Source organism: Manduca sexta, chromosome 23 (assembly GCF_014839805.1).
Source record: "Manduca sexta isolate Smith_Timp_Sample1 chromosome 23, JHU_Msex_v1.0, whole genome shotgun sequence".
In the NCBI taxonomy this organism is placed as follows: domain Eukaryota; kingdom Metazoa; phylum Arthropoda; class Insecta; order Lepidoptera; family Sphingidae; genus Manduca; species Manduca sexta.
In genome coordinates, this window is record NC_051137.1 from 15,315,595 (window position 1) to 15,337,412 (window position 21,818).

Below are 21,818 nucleotides of genomic sequence, written 5' to 3' on the forward strand. Positions count from 1 at the left end.
TATGATAAATGAAGAATTCTATTATTAAATATATAAGAATTCATCATGAAATAGTTCATATGTATCATTTTGTAATTATAAAAAAATAAACATTTTTACAAATTTTAACGGCAATTTTACAAATTGTTATTTTCACTTTTAAATGCAAATGCTTAAAAAATTTAAGCATTTGCATTTAGAAAAAGTACCCTTTAGTAAAGTGGAGCTCATCATGAAGCCGAAAGATAGGCACCAGAACTCCGTAATCAGACAATAAATCAGGAAAATTACTGTGCTACGATGTTTATAATGGACCACATAATTACTCCATAGATCTGCAGTTTTTAATATTTAGCGTATTGAAAGTTTAAATTAAGTCATTAGAAATTACATATTGGAATTTATATTTTGAGTCTGAAGGTGTATGTAATGAGATGTCATTTTTAGGTGTATAACTAAAAAGTGAGAAATAAAAGACTTCTTTTTTCGGAAGTTGGTTATATTTTTTTGGATAGTTTTTTTAATAGGTAGTGCTTCTCAGTGACATCGATCATCAATCGATCGATTGTACATCCATGTACAACAATTTACCAGTTTTATATCCATAGTTTTGCATAATATTTGCGACACACGACGAAGCAAAATAGTTGGTTCTGTAATTTTTTGAACAACAGCAGTCAGCTTTGACTGTAAGTATGGGAATACCGTCTTTTACATCGCCACAGGCAACATCTTTATCAGTTTCTTCCCTAGCGGCCTCTTGCATCCTGTCCTCTGCAGCTAATTTCAATCATTTAGGTAACTCGTCGTAACATTTCATGTAAACATTTTGCGTTAATATTGGTAAATCTATGGAAGCTAACTGTTCGTTTAAATTTGATCTACCAACTTCAGTCATCATAGCTCCATTCACAGTTCCACGATATACGTCCATACTATCAGTATATCTCTTAGCGCTTAAATAGCTTAAATTCCATATTGCACATATTACACTTCATTAAAAATGTTGACTGCAAGCAAACATTCTCTTTCAATAGTTGTAAATGTTCGATACTACAACCTGTTGCTCTGTTGTGGTTATTGAGTGTTTTAATTTGATCCAAAAAATATTGAAAATCTATAATTTTGCGGCTTTTAATAACCTTATTTATTTTGAGTAATATCGGGCACGATTACCTAAAAATTAAAAAAAATATATAGAATATACTATTATTGTTATCGAAGTTTACGCAAACACTATATACTTAAGTAAAACTGCATATGGATCTAGACGCGTATAATTTATACAAGTATAATGACGCCGAAACCTGCACAGGGTTAAACGTCAGAATAAAATTATATGTAAAATTGATGTGAGCGTGTAAACCTAAACTAGCCCAAATAGTTAAGAAGATAGGTATACTAACTACTACTAGTAGTTTTATTCACTAGCTACATAAATTACCAAATCCCTTATTTCTAACGTTCAAAGAGGAGAAAGATATAGGATTCCGTCTCTCGTCACTTGAATTTTCTTAACAGTGCGCATCAGTGAACACAAAAACCATGTTATTTGAAAGTAAGCGTACCTATGCATTATGCAAAAAATCAGCCAAGTGCGAGTGGGACTCGCGCACTGGGTATTTGGCGAGTTGTAAACGTTTTGACAACGGGACAGCAAAGTGATTCTATAAGGCTAAAAACTCACGAAGCGGTTTTTACTCGCGCCCGCCGTGGTTGAGAAACGGCTGTTTTATTTCCAAACTCATGACGACCGGAGATCTGTGCGATTTGTAACCACCGCGGTTCCGATTATGTCCTGCAAACTTGGCGAGCGATTATCGCAAGGCGGGCGGTTACAAGATGGACAGTTAACGGTCAGTTGAGTTCCAGAACGCCATGGACACAATATCAGAAACGATCACGATGGAGGAAAATGGCGCCAGATTTCTGTAACCACCCCTCCCCTACCGACTACTGCAGTCGCCCACCTACTAACCACAGAGCGCGCTGGTGCTACCGTGGCCCGCACGATTCTACTAGTTGGCTGCCAATACAGCGGGTACCGCATACAACCGCGCACGCCGCGGGCGTAAAACGAGTTTTGAAATGTGCGTTTAGTCCATTGAAATGTTACAATTTAAGGACCGAATATTGCATTTCTTGGAGGACGCAATTTTATTTTTGGGCCATGTGTGGGGGGTCAATAGAAGCTTAACCTCAAGTTTGTGGGGTCGCCACCCTTGTCCCCCGGCCGCCATCTTGGAAAAGGGGTGAAAACACTTTTTCGCGATATCTCGGAAACTATACGTCTTACAAAAATTTTGTAAAGCCATAATTTGTAGCAAATTGTTTTGCCTGCAAATATGTTTTTTCTCCTTTATCCTCAAATGGTAACTCATACCTTTTCTACCTGCATAACATTCGATAAGTTAAATTTGGTAAGTTCTATGGCAAAGAAAAGAGTTAGGAATAAATAAGTAAAGTTGTACGAATTTAACAAAAAAATTGTAATAATATATTTACAATAAAAAAAATCAAAAATAAGTTAAACATTTTGTTTCGACCGGATTCTCATGAGCATTGACGAACCCGGTAAACTTTGGAGCGCTGTAACAGCGTTTTAAATGAATGAAATAAAAAAAATTATAGGGAACAATTTTCCTCAAAAGATCATTTACAAGTTAGTTTGAGGTAACTTTTTGTAAAATGTAAAAAACTTATAGAGCAAAAAGAAAACTTTTATAAACATTTTCTCACATTTTTGCTTATAACTTCTTTAATTTTTAATTTAGGGCAAAAAGTTATATAAACATATTTGTAGGCAAAACAATTTGCTACAAATTATGACTTTACAAAATTTATGTAAGACGCATAGTTTCCGAGATATCGCGAAAAAGTGTTTTCACCCCTTTTCCATGATGGCGGCCAAGGGACAAGGGGGGCGACCTCACAAACTTGAGATTAAGCTTCTATTGACTCCCCACACATGTTCTAAAAATAAAATTGGGTCCTCTAAAAAATACAAAGCTCATGTAACATTTCAATGGGCTAATTATTTTTAGCTTAAGGTTCCATTTTTTTCCTTCGAGTAACTATGCTCAAGTGTTTAATGAGTAAAAAAAGCAACAACCATAACTACAGACGCATGTTATAACATTAGTACATCAATCTTTTAGCTTTTGCTTTAGCCGAAGTTTCAGCGTTGTTACGTTTCCTTTTCTTGCCTAGAAATAGCTTTACTTCCCATTGTGTCTGAAACATAATAATATAATAATAATTTATAGTAACTACTAAAATTATTGTCAATCATTAAAGAAAAAATATTTTACTTACTAAAGTACTAAGATGTGGCAATCATTGTATACACGTGACTATTTTTTCTACGCACAGCAAAGTCCAACTGGAGTCTCGCCGGAGCGACGAGCGATACGTCCTCTCTCTAGAAAGCCTCAAGGCGGACTAATTTGAAACGATTTGCGCGTTGCGTTTTATAGTGGTATTTAAAATATTTATAGAAAAATAACAGAACTAATTTTGTAGAATTTTTAAATTGTATGTTTTTAAGGAGATGTTCTTCTATTATAGTAATCCAATATTATATTCAATTAAGTAAGATATAGTGATAAAAAAAAATAATTTAAATGACCAACATTTCTGAAATTTTCGAATTCTTTGAATTTTTATTTCTCATGAATTAAACATAAAAAGATATTTTTTCTCTACTAACTTTTTCTTCAGGATCTTTTTAGTTAGATAAAAATAACATATTGTTATGTTCCTTAGTGGTTTAAGATATTTTGAGCTTCGAAATAGACGTTCGAAGCGCAAATTTGAAAACCTGTGTTCAGTAATCATTAAACAATTTACAAATACTCAATAAATCTAAAAATTTTCTCTACTAACTTTTTAGACAACAAAAGTTTCTATAATAATTACTAATTCATATGTTTTTAAAATAATGTTTTGATTGATATTATCTCCTTCGAAAAGTGCTGTTTTTAAGACATACGGCGCGCGGATGCGTAAACGCTCTTAAGGAGTCTTTGACATCTTGTCACCCGGACATTTCAAATAAGACAGCGGCTTAGTACCAATCGATAACAAGTTTTGGAGCAAAAATTTGGCCCTGATGTCTATAACTAACTATATAGTTTAATGTCTTTTAGTAACACCATTTGTTTTTATTTTTCGACATTATAAAATCTATTATGACAGACTAGCGACCCGCCCCGGCTTCGCACGGGTGCAATGCTGATACTAAATACACTACAGAAAAACTGTGAACGTTGTATATAAAAACATAGCGGCCCGCTCTGGATTCGCACAGGTATAACATAACAAAATAACAGTATTTCTCCACTATTTAATGGATGTTATTATACATATAAACCCTCCTCTTGAATTACTCTATCTATTAAAAAAAACCGCATCAAAATCCGTTGCGTAGTTTTAAAGATTTAAGCATACAAAGGGACATAGGGATAGAGAAAGCGACTTTGTTTTATACTATGTAGTGATACAACATCAGCCAGCTAATTTGATAGTTGATACATATAACCTTCAACAATATTTTAAAAATCGAACGAATTCTGTTTCATTCAAAACAAAAGATTAAAGAGCGGTCACAAATTATTACCAAAGGCAATAATTTTTAATGGCCCACTGGCTAATGGAAAAAATGTTTGTTGAACCACTTTACACGGGGTAAATTACATTTTACAATGTTAAACACGAACAATGTAACCAACGTAAACGATTAATGTGAATAGAAATATGTTTGCTGGTTTAAAGCAAATAGGTTTAGGATCTCCAGTGTTTAATGTAAAAGTTAAACGGTTTTTGATTATATGTTCCTGTAAAAGGCTTACCAGGGGTTCATTTATATACAATTTTCTAATGTTTATTCGTTATAAGTTAAATATTCTAACTGTCCTCGAGTTTTTGCAAATTGTATAAGGCAGCAAGCATTTTGACACTGAGCAGTGAAGCTCGGCGTGGCTTTGGACGCACAAAACCGTTTAATCCATAAAGAAATAGATCGTAGGAAAATAGGGGGTTACGTAAATATCGTTGCCTTAGAAGCATCCCCTCCCTACCCCCGGAGGCACTTCTCATGTTAAGGTTCTTCACAACGAATGGACGCATATGCGTAGGAGGGCATTTGTTACAGGTTTAGTGTATATGCCTCGTGGTTGGAAATATATTGAGACCTATAAGGGTTCGCAAAAATTTGGCCTCCTTCTCCCCTCCATCCATCCTAGAAGGTTACCAACCTTCTCCAATTTTTTTACTCCACTCTCTTCGGATCTCCAGCAGTCGTTAAGACGGGAAATTCCATCATGGCGTTCACAGGTTTGTCCCTGTGTTGATTACAGAGACGCCTCTAAAAACCTTACTATAGGAGAAATCATAGGGACTTACTAGTGAAAAAAAGCAATGGCCGTCGCCAAATTTTGCCTACTAATATAGTCTGTAATCATCGACATCATGCGTGTTATTGCAACGTTTATTAACATGCATAATTACCCTTAAAAACAAACATTTAGGCCTATCATTAAATAACTATTAAGCTTGAATCTCGTCTCTGAATTCAGATTATAATCATGTTCATTATGGTAAAGTCTAGGATGAGCCAAAAAGCTACAAATTAGCCCATTTACGTTATATCATGTTGCGCCGGATAATTAATCATTAATTCAGACGCGCCCGCTGTGCTCGTGACGTGTTGATCGAATATTCATTATAGATGACAGCTACATTAACCATTCGGTCATTCGGTCAGTTCACTCATTCAGTGTGTGGATTCTGTTTATCTAACTTATTTAATTAAGTAGAACTGGCTTTCTTCATCGATGGAGATATTTACTTATTGTTTATGGTTAAGTTAATCTTTTGTTCTAAATTTGAAATACGAATGTAAATTTTTCTAAATACAAAGTAATGTTATTCTCGAGTAATTATTCAAATTGTATTCGTATATACCTATCTTATGATATAATCCTTTAATTGCATGTAAGAAAGAATTAAAAAAAAAATCTCCTTCATTATAAAGATGAGGTTGGTTATGAAAGATATTTTTTCGATGCTCATTTATTAGAAATAATTTAAATTAATGCTTGACCTATTTATTACAGAGAACAAAGTATTTTAATGCCTAATAGTGATATAATATTATAGCGAGCCGAGCTGGTTGCTCGTGTGTTTGTAAACGTGCCAGGAATATAATAATCTCAAAACTACAAATTACAATACACACCACACACCCCTTGTCACCCTGAGGGATAAAATAATTACGATAAGTTTCATAATGTCTAATCATAGAGTTCTATAAAATTCAAAAATCTTTTTTAAGCACTCTCGAGATAATATATGGCCTCACGTTCCCGTCACTTTACGGAAAATTCAGTTTAAATTTAAAAGATTTTAAACTGGCAACCCTAAATAAAAATCAAGTATAGTAACGGAAGCGTCATCCATCACGGCACTTCCTCCGGTCGTTGGAATTGTTTCGGAGTCACGCCATCCTTATTACAACCCTTTACTTGTATAATGCGACGCCATTTTTATGCCACGACGCAACGTTCATTAATCTTGTTATTTGAATATAACGGAATTTAAATTTAGAATGTCATACATACGTTTTTAATGTTTTTTTTTATTTGGGCCGAGTTATGTCAAAATATACCACTATTTGTTACAGCTGGACTTTTTTATGTATAAAAAATGTGGATGGGTTCACGAATACTTTGTCAGATAAATAGATAATAGATAATCTTAGTGTGTTTTGCTGAACAATAACATCACGTTTGGAATTATTGCATGTTACATATGAATAACTTATTTTTAGATATTTATAGGTTTTGGCATAACTGTATCCATTTAATATGATGAATTCGAGATTATACTTTCATTGCTAGTGTACATATATACAGTACCAAAACCCTGGACAGTGCGCTTAGAAAGTGGTAAAAACACGACACGACTCAGCGTCGTTTTATTGTGATTGGTTGAGAGACTTACACTTGAGTGACGCATTGGTCTCTTCAATCACAAACATCAAAATAAAGACATCGACGTACGAGACACGTTCTTTAGGGACATTCTAAGGGGACAGATAATAACACTTTAATATATTTATACCGGCGAATGAGTAAACATAATAGGTATGTTATAGCTATTTATATTTAGGGAAACATATTTAAGGAAGTTACAAAGCTATTAATAATCAACTCATGTTTCTAGACCTGTTAATTTTTTTTAATTTATTTTGATATACGCATATAATTGTTTGTGTTTATACAGAAATTTCAAAACTTTATTTAGCAGGAAGAAATTAAATATGTAAGTAGAATATAGCAAATAATCACTTAGAAGGTTACAAAAAGGCTTAATTAGCATTCCGTTGTTTATATTATAAAATGTTGTGTGTCTTTCGTCCCTTAAATGTTATTAGCACATATTACACCGAACCCTAATTTCTCTCGGGCAACAAAGTAACTGTAAATTAACGACCGCCTTTATATGCGGATGACAATAACTCTTGATAGAATAATTGCTATTATTTTTGCGTAGGCGCTCACCGTGCCGGGGATCCCTTTGTTCCCGGGTTTCTGATATAAATATTACATCCCTCAGGACAAAATAGGGACAAACGAGCATTTTCATGTGTATTTATTTCTATCTTCAGCTAAATGTATTTTTCTTTGTAAGACTGTAATTAGGTATATGAAGCTTTGTTGTTGCAAGAAAGTTAATATTCCTGTGTGTATTTTATTAATACGGGAGTGACAGGAACTTTTCTGTTCTTCATCATTGTAAGTGGAGTGATATCCAGTTAGAATATTGATTGACCATGTTATTATCATCTCATCATCGTCATCACCAAATATAATCTTATTTCTGACATTTAATCTCCGGAAGGGTAGGCAGAGGTGCTACTAAGATACCCAGTTTTCGCCATGTGTGTAGCGTCCCATGACATGATAGAGACCGAGCGTACCAACTTATCGGGCACAAATTCCAAACTTCATGCTGATAATAGCAGAAATAACTACTATCACTGCTCGACCCGGGATTCGAACCAGGATCTCAGTGCGGTGGTCGTACTGCGCACACAATAAAACTACGCCACCGAAGAGGTAGTAAAATTGTTATTTCAAGTATATTATAAAAGAATGTTTATATATTTATTATAAGACTTAAACTGAACAGGGTTTTTTAGCAAAAAACACACCTTTGGTATATTTAGCCTTGATGATTGAGAACTTTTCAGCATCAATGCGGCACATGCTGGAAGTATATTTGTATCCGCCCGCGATCAACATAGGTCGCATTTTAGGATCACTTTGTGTATATCAGGTCCAAACAGGCCGGCAAAATTGTGACGACTGGCAAGTGATCAACTTTCATCAGTCGAGACCCTCGTGAACTCCACTTAGACTAGTTCTAGTTATCTTGGATATAGTTCCGGTTGTATTAACGTTATACATCCCGATACAGATGAACGACGATAGCCTAGTTGGTTGTGGGACGGACTGCCGAGATGAATATCCGCAGAATCAAAACCTAAGGGCACACACCTCTGACTTTTCTAAAATTATGTGTGTATTTTTTGTGAATTATAGCTTGCTTTATCGGTGAGGGAAAACATCGTAAGGAAACCTGCGTACCTGAGAAGATCTCTATAGGAAATTCGATGGTGTGTGAAGTATACCAATCCGCACTAGGCCAGCATGGTGGACTATGGCCTAATCCCTCTCATTAGTAGAGGGGGCACGTCCTCAGCAGTGGGACAGTATATAATACAGGGCTGATATTATTGTTATTATTTATCCCGGTACATAACACGTAACTCAAGTCTATAAACATTTGAGCGTATTCTTGGTGTTAAACGTCACTTATAGACGCCTAACATGATCCCTCAAGCGGATACGAGCATTTTATCCTAAGAACCTATAAAACTACCACCGACTTGTTATTTACGGCAGCCCCATAAATTCGTCCTCGACATGGTGACCCTAATTTTAGGGGTCCGAAAGAAAATATAAATTGGCGTAGCCTTTGATGTTACAGTTGATTCGTCGGAGTTTGGTACTTTTATGTTGATTAAGTTTGTTTTATTAGGATAATAATATACTTTAATATTCTATGAAAAATATTCACGCCTGAAAAATAGGATATATTCAAGGATATTATTTAATTATTTGATATTAAGAGCCTGTTTTACAACTTCCATTCCATTTATTTAAAGCAATAAAACAAACATAGACCGATTCTTGCTACGATTTACAACGCAGTTATAAGTTTGCTGGGAGTAGGATATATTTTATATCCGCTTGGATAGCGACCACCGTACACAAGCTATTAAAACCCGCCAAAGTGACGTACGTCAATGTGTCGCGTTCCGGGATCAGCCTGTGTATATTTGGTTCCAACAGGCCGGTATAATTGTGTTAACTGCCGAGGGGTAATCATCTCTTGTTAGTCGACATTCTATTGGACCCTATTACACTTACCATCAGGTGCAATGACGTCACTTTGCCTAGCACGAATAAAAAAAAAAAGAATCTAAGAAAAGATTTTCTGAGTTCGTGATTCAAAGTTCCAATTATCAGATAAAATTTATCCATCAAATAAATTTTAAATTATAATTAATACTAGATATATTTATGATACAAGGGTTCAAAAAAATGTTTATAAAATTAAAGTCTCATATACGGGTAGAAAGTTCAGGTAAAGACAACCCAATTCATAATTTTTCGAGTAAAACGTCGAAAAGAGTTTCTACAACGCACTTTATTCGACGGAGATGAAAAATGCCAGTAATATTTTATGCGCTGAAGTGAAATGTGCCCGCTTACACATCCTGAGCGGCGTTTTTGGTATTTTCACAGAAAAATATGCACCCAAGAGTGTTGTAATGCGCTCGTCCATCGATCTGCCGCTCGCGGGGCAACACGTTTAGATATTTATACCGTTTATTTTTAAGGTATATTTTTGATAAGCAGCTTCAACTTTTTTGCTTTTTTGCTTTGTTTTTGAAGGGTTTTCTTTATAGCTTTGAATGTCGATACGAGCTTACCGTTCGTCTGATGGTAAGTGATACGACCGCCCATAAATAGTAGAAACACCTTCAATTACAAAGTTTTGTTTGGTAGTCCACTGCGCTCGCCATCCTAAGACATGAGATCTTAAGTCTTATTATGTCCAGTATTGTTTAGTTAAGAGGAGACCTTCTTCTGTCCACTCATGTCCAATTTGGTCAACGTTACCTACTTTTTTTAAGATGTAAGGATTTGTTTTATACTCACGATCCTCTCTTGTCTGGCCTAGAAAACAAATCGAGGACCTTCTATCAACTAAGTGGGAAGGCATGGGTAAACGTGACATTACGAAAACAGTTTCAGGGCTTTAACCTCTATGCCTCATGTTATTTTGCGTGCATTCAGTGCTTAATAAACACATAACGCACCGCGTCACGTTTAAGACAATAGAAAGTGGTATACAGCATACCATTCCACGATAATTTTATGAGGAGAACACGGCCGTGTTATGAATTACCACTGTCATAGAGAACAATGCCTCAGAAAGAGGTTTTAATAATAATATCAGCCCTGTATTATATACTGTCCCACTGCTGGGTACTGGTCTCCTAAGAGGCCTTAGTTCACCATGCTGGCCTAGTTCGGATTGGTAGACTTTATACACCTGCAAAATTTCTCTAGAGAATTTCTCATTTATGCAGGCTTCTTCACGATGTTTTCCTCCACCGCTAAAGCAAGCGATAATTCATAAAGAACACACATCATTTTAGAAAAGTCAGAGATGTGTGCCCTTGGCTTTTGAACCTGCGGAAACTCGTCTCGGGAGTCCGTTGCACACCCAACTAGGCTATATATAGATATAGGAAAAAGCCCACACCACATATAATTTCCACTAACGTTTTTGCCTTTGGCATTCGTGACATCACAAAACGGCCCAGTGGAAGATCGGCGCTGGTTTCTATCAGCATATGCTGAGTTGGGGCTGATTTTGTGACGAGTAAATTGATATGAGTGTTTTTTTGTATTAGTTCTTGTTACATAAGGTCAGTAGGGGGAAGTGCGCCATAAAATTTTCATAGCTGGATTCAATGCAAAATAATTTGTTTTTGTGCTGACTTAAGAATGTAATTTTATTAATTTAAGAATATTTGGTATTTTGTGATAACAACCTATAGCCATTCAAGGAAATCGGACCATAAATTAATAATATTTTGCTCAAAGTAAAAAAAATGGTAGTAGGCGCACTTGCCTCCGGAAATGGGGTAAGTGCGCCTGTGTAAAAAAAAACGCCAATATGGAACATTATAAAGAACACTCATTTTAGTCCATAGAGAAATAAGTTTTACTCGCATTGCTCTTGGATAATTTTTAATCACTCAATATTATAACAAACTATGGCTGTCAAATCAAATTCGGGGAAAGTGCGCCATATATTTGTAAATCAGGGCTTCAAAACATTTTAGAATTTTTTTGCTATATAAGATTTTTGCTATATTAGAGTTTTGTGTGCGGATATGTTGGAATAAAAAAATGGTAGCCCAAATACAAAATCCATTTTAGTTCTAAAAACTAAAAGAAACATACAAAAATGTAGGAATTAACAATTTTCAATGCGTTATAACTCAATTACTTAGAATTTGGCCTTATGACATTTGATATGTTTTAGCTGCATTATATCCAGATAACGTGCCTGATGGAACAGTTGCAACCTATTCACGTAAAGTTGTTCTAGACCAAGGTATTTCAGTTTTTCTTTTGTAAAAACGAATTAACTAATACGCCCTTTTATTTAAGTCGGCTCAAAACAAAATACCTTGAGTACAAAAAAATCTGCTGTTAATAACATTTTAATAATAATAATTCATATTAGTAAAACATATTCCCAAAAATGTTGGTTATATATGGATCAGGGGCAAGTGCGCCATACGACTATTAACTGTGGCGCACTTGCCCTACTCGACAACTTTTAGGTACATTTTTTCACATTGCTCAAAAATCCTTTATTTTAGTATATATAAATAAAATTCAGGCAGGAAGTTAAAATAAAAGGTTTAAACTATGTATTCACCTTATTGGTTTACAGAAATATGTTAAATATCTTGAAATATTTGATGTTATCTTTCACGGGGTCATCTCTGTGTACAGGTCTAAATGACACTTAAAATAAAATGGCGAATAAACCGTATTAAAATGAACAGAGCCATTTATGTTTTTTAGTGGAACTGTATTTCAGTTAGTAGCATAGATATAAGGTTGCGATTATTGTATAACATTAATAGTTTTCGATTTTTTTAGGGCAGGTGCACTTACCCCGTCGGCGCACTTGCCCCACCTGACCTTATACATATTTTCTTTCTTTCTTTCCATTTTATAACAGGAAAGATCCAGACTCCCCGTAAATCATTTAACACGGTATAAAAGTAGGCAAATATTTGTCTATTGTGTCCCGGGTGTGCTCGTCATACATATTTCATAAAAAACCGTTTCAACGTTATTCGTCGAACATTTTGCATAACGTAAGCCATCAGAAGTTTCCGCCAGAGTTAAGGTAAACCCTCAAAATAACCTTAGTCTTATTCCAATCGGATTAGAGTTCAATATTGAGATACCCGCGTGGATAAACGCTGTATAAGATATTAGGTATTCATCGGGACTTCGGAAAACATTTTTTTCGTAGAACGTGTTCGATTCCCACAAAGTTTACGTGGAGTACTTTATTTGATGTAGTGTTGAATATGCTTTGCCTATATACATTTTATGTTTGGGTTACGCTGTTTGAGATGAGAGTGTGTGGTGCATCTTAAATTGATCAAATTTGAACTTAATGGAATTGTAATAGGTGTCAGAATGACATCATCATGAGTAGCAGATTGAGGTTTAGGTTATATTGAAAGATACATGCGAACCCCATAAAAAATTGCCTTGCACTATGGTTAAGTAAATTTGAAATAGTAAGGTATATACATATTATCAATTTCTGTTGTCAAACTCTTCTGTGCACTGAAAATAAATAAAACAACAACTCCAATGATGAATTTTATTCTAATTAATTAAATTTAAGTGGAAACATGAATTCTTTAACATGAATCTAAAGAAGGAAACGCTATGATATTCTTATCTAGGAGATACTTATCAAATTAAAAATGTCTTTCATGTGTCGTAGTTCAAAACGAACGTTTGAACAAATGTCGAACGCAAGCCTATGCACGTTACGGCAATAACACTCATTAGTCAAAAATCAAAAAAACAATGTCAAAAATTACATAAATTACGCAAAACCAATTCAAAAATCTCAAAATGTGCCGTACGAACTCGTGCAAGCGTGATTAGAGATGTATAAAAATATAAAATTGTCGATGACGTTTGACCACAGACAATAAATTTGTAAATGTTTACTCTCTAATCACACTTAACAATATCCCTTTCGAAATTTAAATTTTATTAATCTCCGTTAAACAAAACTATCAACATTGTAAATATGTACTAAGCTAAATGTCATTTTAGGTTATGTACTACAAATATTTGGTCTACGTTTTCCGACAAACCAGAAAGGGATACAAGCTCGCGATTATCAAATATAACACTACTTACGTTAAAAGGTGTAACAATTACATGTAATCTGAAATCTTTTTCAATTTTTTTTATTTTTACTTCATTTTACTCATTACATTTTGAGAAGGCACATGAAAATTTATCTTATAAATGAATGAATAACGCGACAGTGCTACGAAAAATATTTCGCCGACACTAAAAGCTTATGCAATCGATTATAAAGTATCGATTAAAAAAATCGTTTTGAAAATCGAACCAAAATATGTGTACGTAAATCAACCTTATTTCGGAAGCCTGATAAAGCTCATGTTTTTTAATCTGTGACAAAACAAAAGACACCATACGTCTTATACACTATATAAAAATACAACAATATGTCGGAGGAATTTTATTTGACTCATGGATTATGTCAACAAGTCAAACAATCTTCTTGTTATGATATGCCACATATAACCTTACTTTGTACATTCTACTATTTTTTATACAAAAATGCCTATTTTTATTTTTTAAAAATCCTTTGCGAAACTGATCACTTGAAAGCCTTTGAATAATTTCCATTAATTTTAATTTGTTCCCGAATATTACGATGTTGTAGACAAAGTGGAGCGTAGCATATGTACAAAGGTAGCCTTTAGCGAAAAAACAAATGGTGATTACGGTTTTTTTTTTATATCCAAAATTATACTACAATTTTATATAGTAATTCGCCATTTTTCTACTTACGAAATCCATATCGTGTAAACAAACATTTCTCCTACACCTATACTAAGGAAGTAAGAAAAATATATATAAATATATATTATCAAACTAATATATATATGAAAGCTCGTGAAAACGTTTCTCAATGCAACAAGAAATTGTCTTTTTAATTACACTAACGCTACAAACATGTACGAATATTGTCGTCAGAGATCGGATTGTACGCAAATTGATTCAAATTCATCATAATTTGTTTATCATTCGACAATTATTATACATTTTGGTAATTTCACATTGTATTACAAAACGTCGTAGATACACACAATCCAACCTCTTTACAAAACGTTCCGTTATACGCAATTTACAAGAGTTGACATTACAAAAAAAAAAAAAAAACAATCCAAAAACGAAACTGGTGACTTAGCCCTACATACACTCAAACTTATGCAATAATCAAACAAAATCCTTAATGTCTTTAGAACATGCTGCTTTAACTAATCATGTCACTGTCTTGTATGTCAAGGGAACACTTTGGTCATTATATGCATACATATTGGCGAGTTGTGAACTCAATCAGTTCCTAAAGTACAGAATAGTAAGTAAACAACTATTTAGGGGCACTATTGTTGACATCATTCAAAAACTTGAAAATTAAACATATGTTGGTGATTTTATATCCGCTTAGATAGCGACGATACACAAGGTGTTAAAGCAACAGTAGCCCATGTAAGTGTGTCGCGTTCCGGGATCAGTTTGTGTATATCCGGTGCCAACAGGCCAGCATAATTGTGTCGACCGCCGAGGGGTAATCATCTCTCGTCAAACTATATTCTATTGAACCCCACTCCACTTACCATCAGATGCAGTGGTGGCACAGTGCCGTAAAGTATAAAAACAAGTATTTTTTTACATGCTTAAAATATTGTGACTACATTGAAAGTAAGAAAGATAAAAAATTATTGGTATGATATTTGGTGTTTTACGAAATGACTGACTCTACAACTCGCCTGTGACATTAAACAGTAATAAAATCGGTACTGAATGAACAAACAAACTTGTCTTTTCCGATATATATGAAATATATAATAACATAAATGCATATCACAAACTGGCCACGTATGTCGAAAACAATAGCGAAGTCACAAGAAATTTAACAAATACGATTCAAACATGAAATACACTCGTGATACAACTCTCACGTAAAACCTAAAATTTATTTTTGGTATTAAAAGTTTGTCGACTAAACTATGGAAGCCAAAACGTGACGACGTCGATCAAAATCTGCCTACAATATTGCCGACAAAATTCCATTACATTTACCCATTAACATTAATTTAAAACTATTTATTGTAAACCCATCTAACAATGAGATAGCTTTTCCATGTATTTAAACGATATTAAGAAAATAGAATATAATCGTGGTCCGAGATTTGTTTGAGACATTTGTTCCAAGTCTTATATATTCTGTAGATAATAGCAACTCCACCAATGAAGTAACAAAAGCGATCACAGAAGCTATTAAAAAAATTGCGGTCGAACTTCGCCTATTACCACATCATCTAGAAGAGCTATCTCGTTTAACCTTGTTTACATTACAGTGATAATACGTATCATTATGATTGTGGTTCAGACCCTGCCTCGTTAAAGCGATATATAGCTATTAAAATGGTACCGATACAATGACTTAACACGCTACGTTCTAACGAGCTTGCCAAAACAACTAGGCCGATAGGAACTTAATGAATAACCACTAAAACAAAAGTGCTTTGAATTTTATTTATTCAAGAACTGATATTATCCAAACAAAATTATTCACGTGCTTACGTCTAGTTCTCACTTATTTTAATTGTAAAACTTACCTCTGCATCGACATCCGCGTGTCGGCTGTCGGCGCCTCCAAAACCGTCGACACCCCATACAAAATTATTATCTACATTATATTTTACCTCATCAACGTTATTATTTTGTTTATTAATATCATTATACTGTTGTTTACTATAATAATTACTATGGTACATAGCCGTATCGTCAAAGTCATTAGCGATCACATTAAAATGCTCAGTACTGAATGAACGCGGTCCGTTCACTTGTGTTTGGAGATGTACAGGGTGGTCGCGAGGCGCTTCCTCAGTGGTGTCATGTCCTGTGACTATGAGTTGTCGGGCTCCTCCCAGTCCACGTTCGCCCACTGTGGCAGCTCCGTCTCGTATTCCCAGCCAAGGCCCTGTGGGATGAATTACAAATCATTATCATTTTTGCTTTACATATTTGAAGCTAAGACGTTTAATTTAACTCTTAAGACAAATGTTTCTGTTAGTTTAGAATAAAAATACTTAATAGTATAAGTATAAATAAACAAATGAGAATAGGTTTTACTTATTGTTATTTTTTAAATTAATTCTCTGATAAGAAATATTATTGCAAATCTACAACATACATTTCAAGATCTTTTTATGAAACAATCGGTACCTTGTACTTCCAAGCGTGCAGATACATAACAAGGTCGCGCGGCCGCGGGTCCCGGTACCTCACGCGGCACTCGTAGCAGTGGGGGTCGGATGAGAGCGCGTCGTTGCCCCCCACAGCCGCGGCTATGGCGTTAGAACTCGTCGCTACTGGCGTGCAACCCGTTTGAGTGGCGACCGTCACTTTATCTGACTGTGGACAAATAACATTGAGTTGATATTTGCACAATACAATTATTAGTGGGAGTATCGGTCTTGTAAGTTTATAAATCTGCGAAAATATAGGAATCATACCTTCTAAAACACTACACTCTTATTCACAAGACTCCGTTCTGTTACTTGTGTACTTCAAAATCCTCTATACCTACTGCAGTAATTGTAAATAACTAGATCTTTCAGTTCATTTTCAATTTTCTTGATCTGACTGAATTTACCGTCAGATCGTCTTCAGCAAAGTATTTTGTCAGCATATTTATATTACCTTGGCATCATTAGAGTCATCGTTGAGAGAAGGCGACGCGACAGGCGATGGTGCGAGCGTGCAGGGAGCTGGTGACGTGCTCACCTCCACCGGCGCCTCCGCCCCACTCGACGGGCTCGGGAGAGTCGCTATAACAACATATATATTAAAACATGTCTCTGATGTTATATGTGCCACACATTGTAATTTTTCGATAGACAATATTGAATACGATCCGCCACACATTAGATTTTCAACAGACATAGTGATTAATGGTAGAAGAATTTTATTGCCATTTATGTTATTTTATTCTTAGGCTGATGACTTTTATACGGGGTCCTTAATATATTTATTGTTGCTAGGTTAACGAGTTGCATAATTAAGCAAAAATGTAAGCTGTTATACGCCACGTCATATGAAACAACTTAAAATATAAAGTTGCTATTAAAATAAAATTATTTAAATTATTTATGTACGCCCTAAGTAATAACAAAGTATCATTGTACTATACTGTACATTTATATAGATAAAAACATTAATTTTATTCAACTTACGCGTCATAACTGAAGAAGGCGTGACCCCCGGCGCGGGGGATTCGAGCCTCGGCGACGACTCCCTCGACGCCGGCCCTGTGTCGCAATCGTCTTCGCCAACTAAAACAAAAAACAATTGAATATTATATTCATAGCACGGCTTTACAATGACAAAATACATTAGTTAATATGTATTTCATCTTTGAATAAAATCGCGTGATTAAATAACCGACAAAGAAATATGGATGTATGCTTTACCTTTGCCAGTAATTTTACTAATATTATAAACGCGAAAGTTTGTGAAAATGTTTGGATGTTTGTTAGAAGTAAACGCAGGAAGAACTAAACGGACTTGATTGGAATTTGGCACACGGGTAGGATATGTCCTGGATTATCACATGGGCTACTTATTATCCCGGTAGCATGTTCCCATGGGAAATAGGGGAATTATTTAATCTGTTTTTTTTTTTTTTTTTTTTATAAATGGCGTTGGTGTCGTTTCGTTTAGGCGTTGTTTTAGAGACTTTTGTAGCGGGAAATGGTATACTCGGGCGAAGACGCAAACAACACCTAGTATTGCATAAAGTATTATTTTCAATCTCCATTTGTCTCCACTGTTCGGCCGCGCCGGTCGAAAATATTTTAAGAATGGCGGCAATATGCAAATGCACCCAAATTTATTTACGGAACTGTCTATTTTACGTCTGGTATTTTGTTTTGTATGAAACACGAGATATTTATTGGCGTAGTAAGTATATTATCTAATACTACGTCATTTTTGGCGTTCCGTATTCATATAATGTCGGTATTGAACGCTATTAATTCATTTTTTTGTTGGACTGCTTGATTATTAAAAGTAAAAGAGTTAGATACCAAACTTCTGTAGATTTTTTATTATACTAATGATTCCTAAATTTTATGAAATTAAATTTCTATAACAGTATATAAAGAATGCAGAAAACACGAGAAATAAAGACTATTTTCCAGTGTTTAATCATCAAGTTGATACGTATTTATTACATAATAAGGTTATTTTTCCGTGACACGTGTAACTGTCATGTTAGCCGGTTAACATATCAAAAAAAAGATAAATAATATTAATACACTAGATGACCCGGTGAACTTCGTATCACCTACATACATTTATTATTATTATTTATTGTGAAACACAATTTTGCCATACAATACGTATGTTATCATTATCTGTCTCTCGCTAGTCGAGAGTACGATTTGCACGTGAAGTAGCTCGTCGCACATTTGATTAACTTCGACGATCTAAGTCATCTTCTCCGTGGCATTTTGCGACAATAACATTAAATAAAGTTTTCGCGCACTGACAAATTGATGATAGATTTTAATAATAGTCTTGAAATTTATTTATTTATTTTCTATTTTTGAGAACCTACAGACACTTTTACACTTTGTTTATTTCTAAAATGTTTTGTATTTGAACAAAATAAACCAAAGAAATCGGACCTCATAGTACAACTATGAAACAGACTTATTTCTGAATACATCTATATATATGTTACAGTTCTTTATTTCTAAAAAGAGAAAAAGACATGAAATGTTTGACAGGTAGGAACATTTTGTATTGAAAACTTATATTGTCGTTTTTAGTATTTTCCGTTATTTATTATTTATGTTCGTCACTGTTTAATCCATCCCTGGACTTCCACAAATAATTCAAAACCAAAATTAGCCAAATCGGTTCAGCCGTTCTCGAGTTTTAGCGAGACTAACGAACAGCAATTGATTTTTATATATATAGATATTACAGAACTCATTCAGATTGCGTTCCTCGCTCTTGGCAGTTCTTTCAATAACTCTACAATTCTGCACTATTTTTACGGTGACGTTGAATAGTAGTGTCATCGTTTGCATTTGTGTAATGTTCATTGCTTTTTTATGATTTGTAGAAGTCGTTTGGGAATCATCAAAACGTTTATGTATTGGCATAAATTATTTTACTAACTAAACAGCGCTTGGGAGTAAGTATTAAAATTGTTTTTTGAATACTAGCACTATTTATTAACTAAACTCCGCTTGGAAGAAAGAGATAAGAACGAGACTAGTAAGTTCATCTACAAAGTGGATAAATGACCTTGTAAAGATCGCAGGAAAACGCTAGATGCAACACGCTTTTGATAGGGCTGTTTGCAAATCTTTGGGGGAGATATATGTACAGTAGTGGAAATCGAAAGATTGAATAGAAACAGATCATAAACGAGAGTGATTTGGAAAAAAAAATAAAAATGTAGGTAGACCAACATCTCAGTTCGCCCCATGATCATGCAGGCTACAAAGACGTGAAAACCTTGGGAGAAATAAAAAAACGGTATCCAAAATCCTTATTAATAAGATAAGTAATAATTATAAACGAGAGTAGTAACTTTTTTTAACAGAAGCCAGAATTTCTGAGGTCTAACAAAAGATCCGGATTGGATTCAGACAGAACTATACCATATATACAATACAGTATGCCTGTTGCCATACTTATATTTTGTCATAACAGGCCAGCAAATTAGAACGCGGGCTACTTAATCCTAAATATCATGTGATCATCTCCGCCCATATACATCCAGAGAGTTTTATACGAATTATGGGTAGGCACGATCTTTCAAAGGTTAGAGAAGAGACTGAAAATATTTGGATTAAAAAAATAGCTAAACTGTTTGTGCAGACTGGTTTTAACTAAAACATACATCTTCAATAGGACCAGAAGACAATACCTTTATCATCAGAAGCAGGTTTGGAGAACAGCAGGTCGTCGTCAGCAGCGTCGACCCCGAGCCAGTTCTCAGCGTTGTGTATCGCGATCAGGTCCCGGACCAACTCCTCATCACTCTTGCCGCCGGTGTCCCCTCCTTTGCCTCTCAGAGGGCCGAAGACTGGGTGGTTGTAGAGAGGATCGTTCACTACTGGGTAACCTGTGGTGAATGACGGGTTATTTATCTGTATTCAGAAAGATAAGATACTGTTAGAATAGAAAATGTTGTAAGGGTATTTCTGACACTCTTTTGCTATAAAAGCACTGAGCGTTTGACAGACAGAGTTAGTTGGTCGTGGACAGTCGTAGCGATCGGTTGGTTGGTGAATTATTAGCGGAAGTTTTTTTGTAGGCAGTGATGGTTCTTTTTATTTTTTTAATCAACTCACTTCTGTTACTAACAATACCTAAAATCAAGAGGTATTAACAGTAAACTAGACGAAAAGTTTTGCCGGGTTTAATATTCTGCTGTATCATTTCCCGGGATAATGAGGAGCCTATGTCCATGGTTACAAATTATATCCATATAAAATCTTACAGGAATCAGTTCAGTGGTTCAGGCTTGAGAGTGTAACAGACAGGCAGACAGAGTTACTTTGGCATTTATAAGTATGGATGTAATTAGAGAGTATGAACAACACGCTATAACAAATATCTAAAGGAGACCAAGTAAATAAATCTCAAACAATATTATGCTCTCAACACATTTTTTTAACGATAAAAATTTATAAATCGATTGATAGAAAATTCTTAGTTTTAAAACAATTACTATGTAAAAAAATCACATCAAAATATTACTATCGGCTTGTTTAAGGTATATCAGATGACGATTTGCTTGCAGCTTATTCTATAAAAAGGTTTTCTTTAAATAATTTTCTTCCGAGACCAACGTTATTATAAGCCGCTGTATAATTTCGAGGAAACATATTACAAAGATAAAAAATTCATTTATCTTTAGAATATAGAGCGTCAATGCCAACAGAGTAAAAGAAACGATATTATAAAACAAGAACTTGATTAACAGAATTCGCGAAATTCGAATTAGATCAAAACAGTTTTGCATACTAATAATTGGAATAACGAATGATATAATCCAGAAGGGGTTTATTTGGAAACATGTCTTTCAACATCTTCAAAAATCAGTTAAACTTTAAGTGATATACATGTATATTGTATAAACAATATATGGCTGAACGAAACGCGTTCGCTACCACTGGCCATGTGCACAAACATAGATTCTGAACATTTTCTAATATCCACAAATGTTAAATTCAGTTGCTTTAAATTCGAAATATTTTAAAGTTTGACGCAAGACTCAGTGTTCTGCGGTTCGTT

General features: G+C 34.6%; 1 protein-coding gene across 5 annotated transcripts in view; it reads right to left on the reverse strand.

The window, feature by feature from the left end:
• Window positions 1–13,027: 13,027 nt before the first annotated feature.
• Window positions 13,028–21,818, reverse strand: part of LOC115449328 (RNA pseudouridylate synthase domain-containing protein 2) — a 494,984-nt gene continuing 486,193 nt past the window's right edge. For all 5 annotated transcript variants that reach the window (XM_037442067.1, XM_037442066.1, XM_037442071.1 and 2 more), the window contains 5 exons: window positions 20,446–20,643; window positions 17,735–17,833; window positions 17,202–17,329; window positions 16,725–16,913; window positions 13,028–16,479 (listed from right to left, as the gene is read on the reverse strand). In XM_037442067.1, coding sequence (XP_037297964.1) covers window positions 16,405–16,479; window positions 16,725–16,913; window positions 17,202–17,329; window positions 17,735–17,833; window positions 20,446–20,643 — 689 coding nt within the window. In that variant the 3' untranslated portion in view covers window positions 13,028–16,404. The remainder of the gene's footprint in view (window positions 16,480–16,724; window positions 16,914–17,201; window positions 17,330–17,734; window positions 17,834–20,445; window positions 20,644–21,818) is intronic.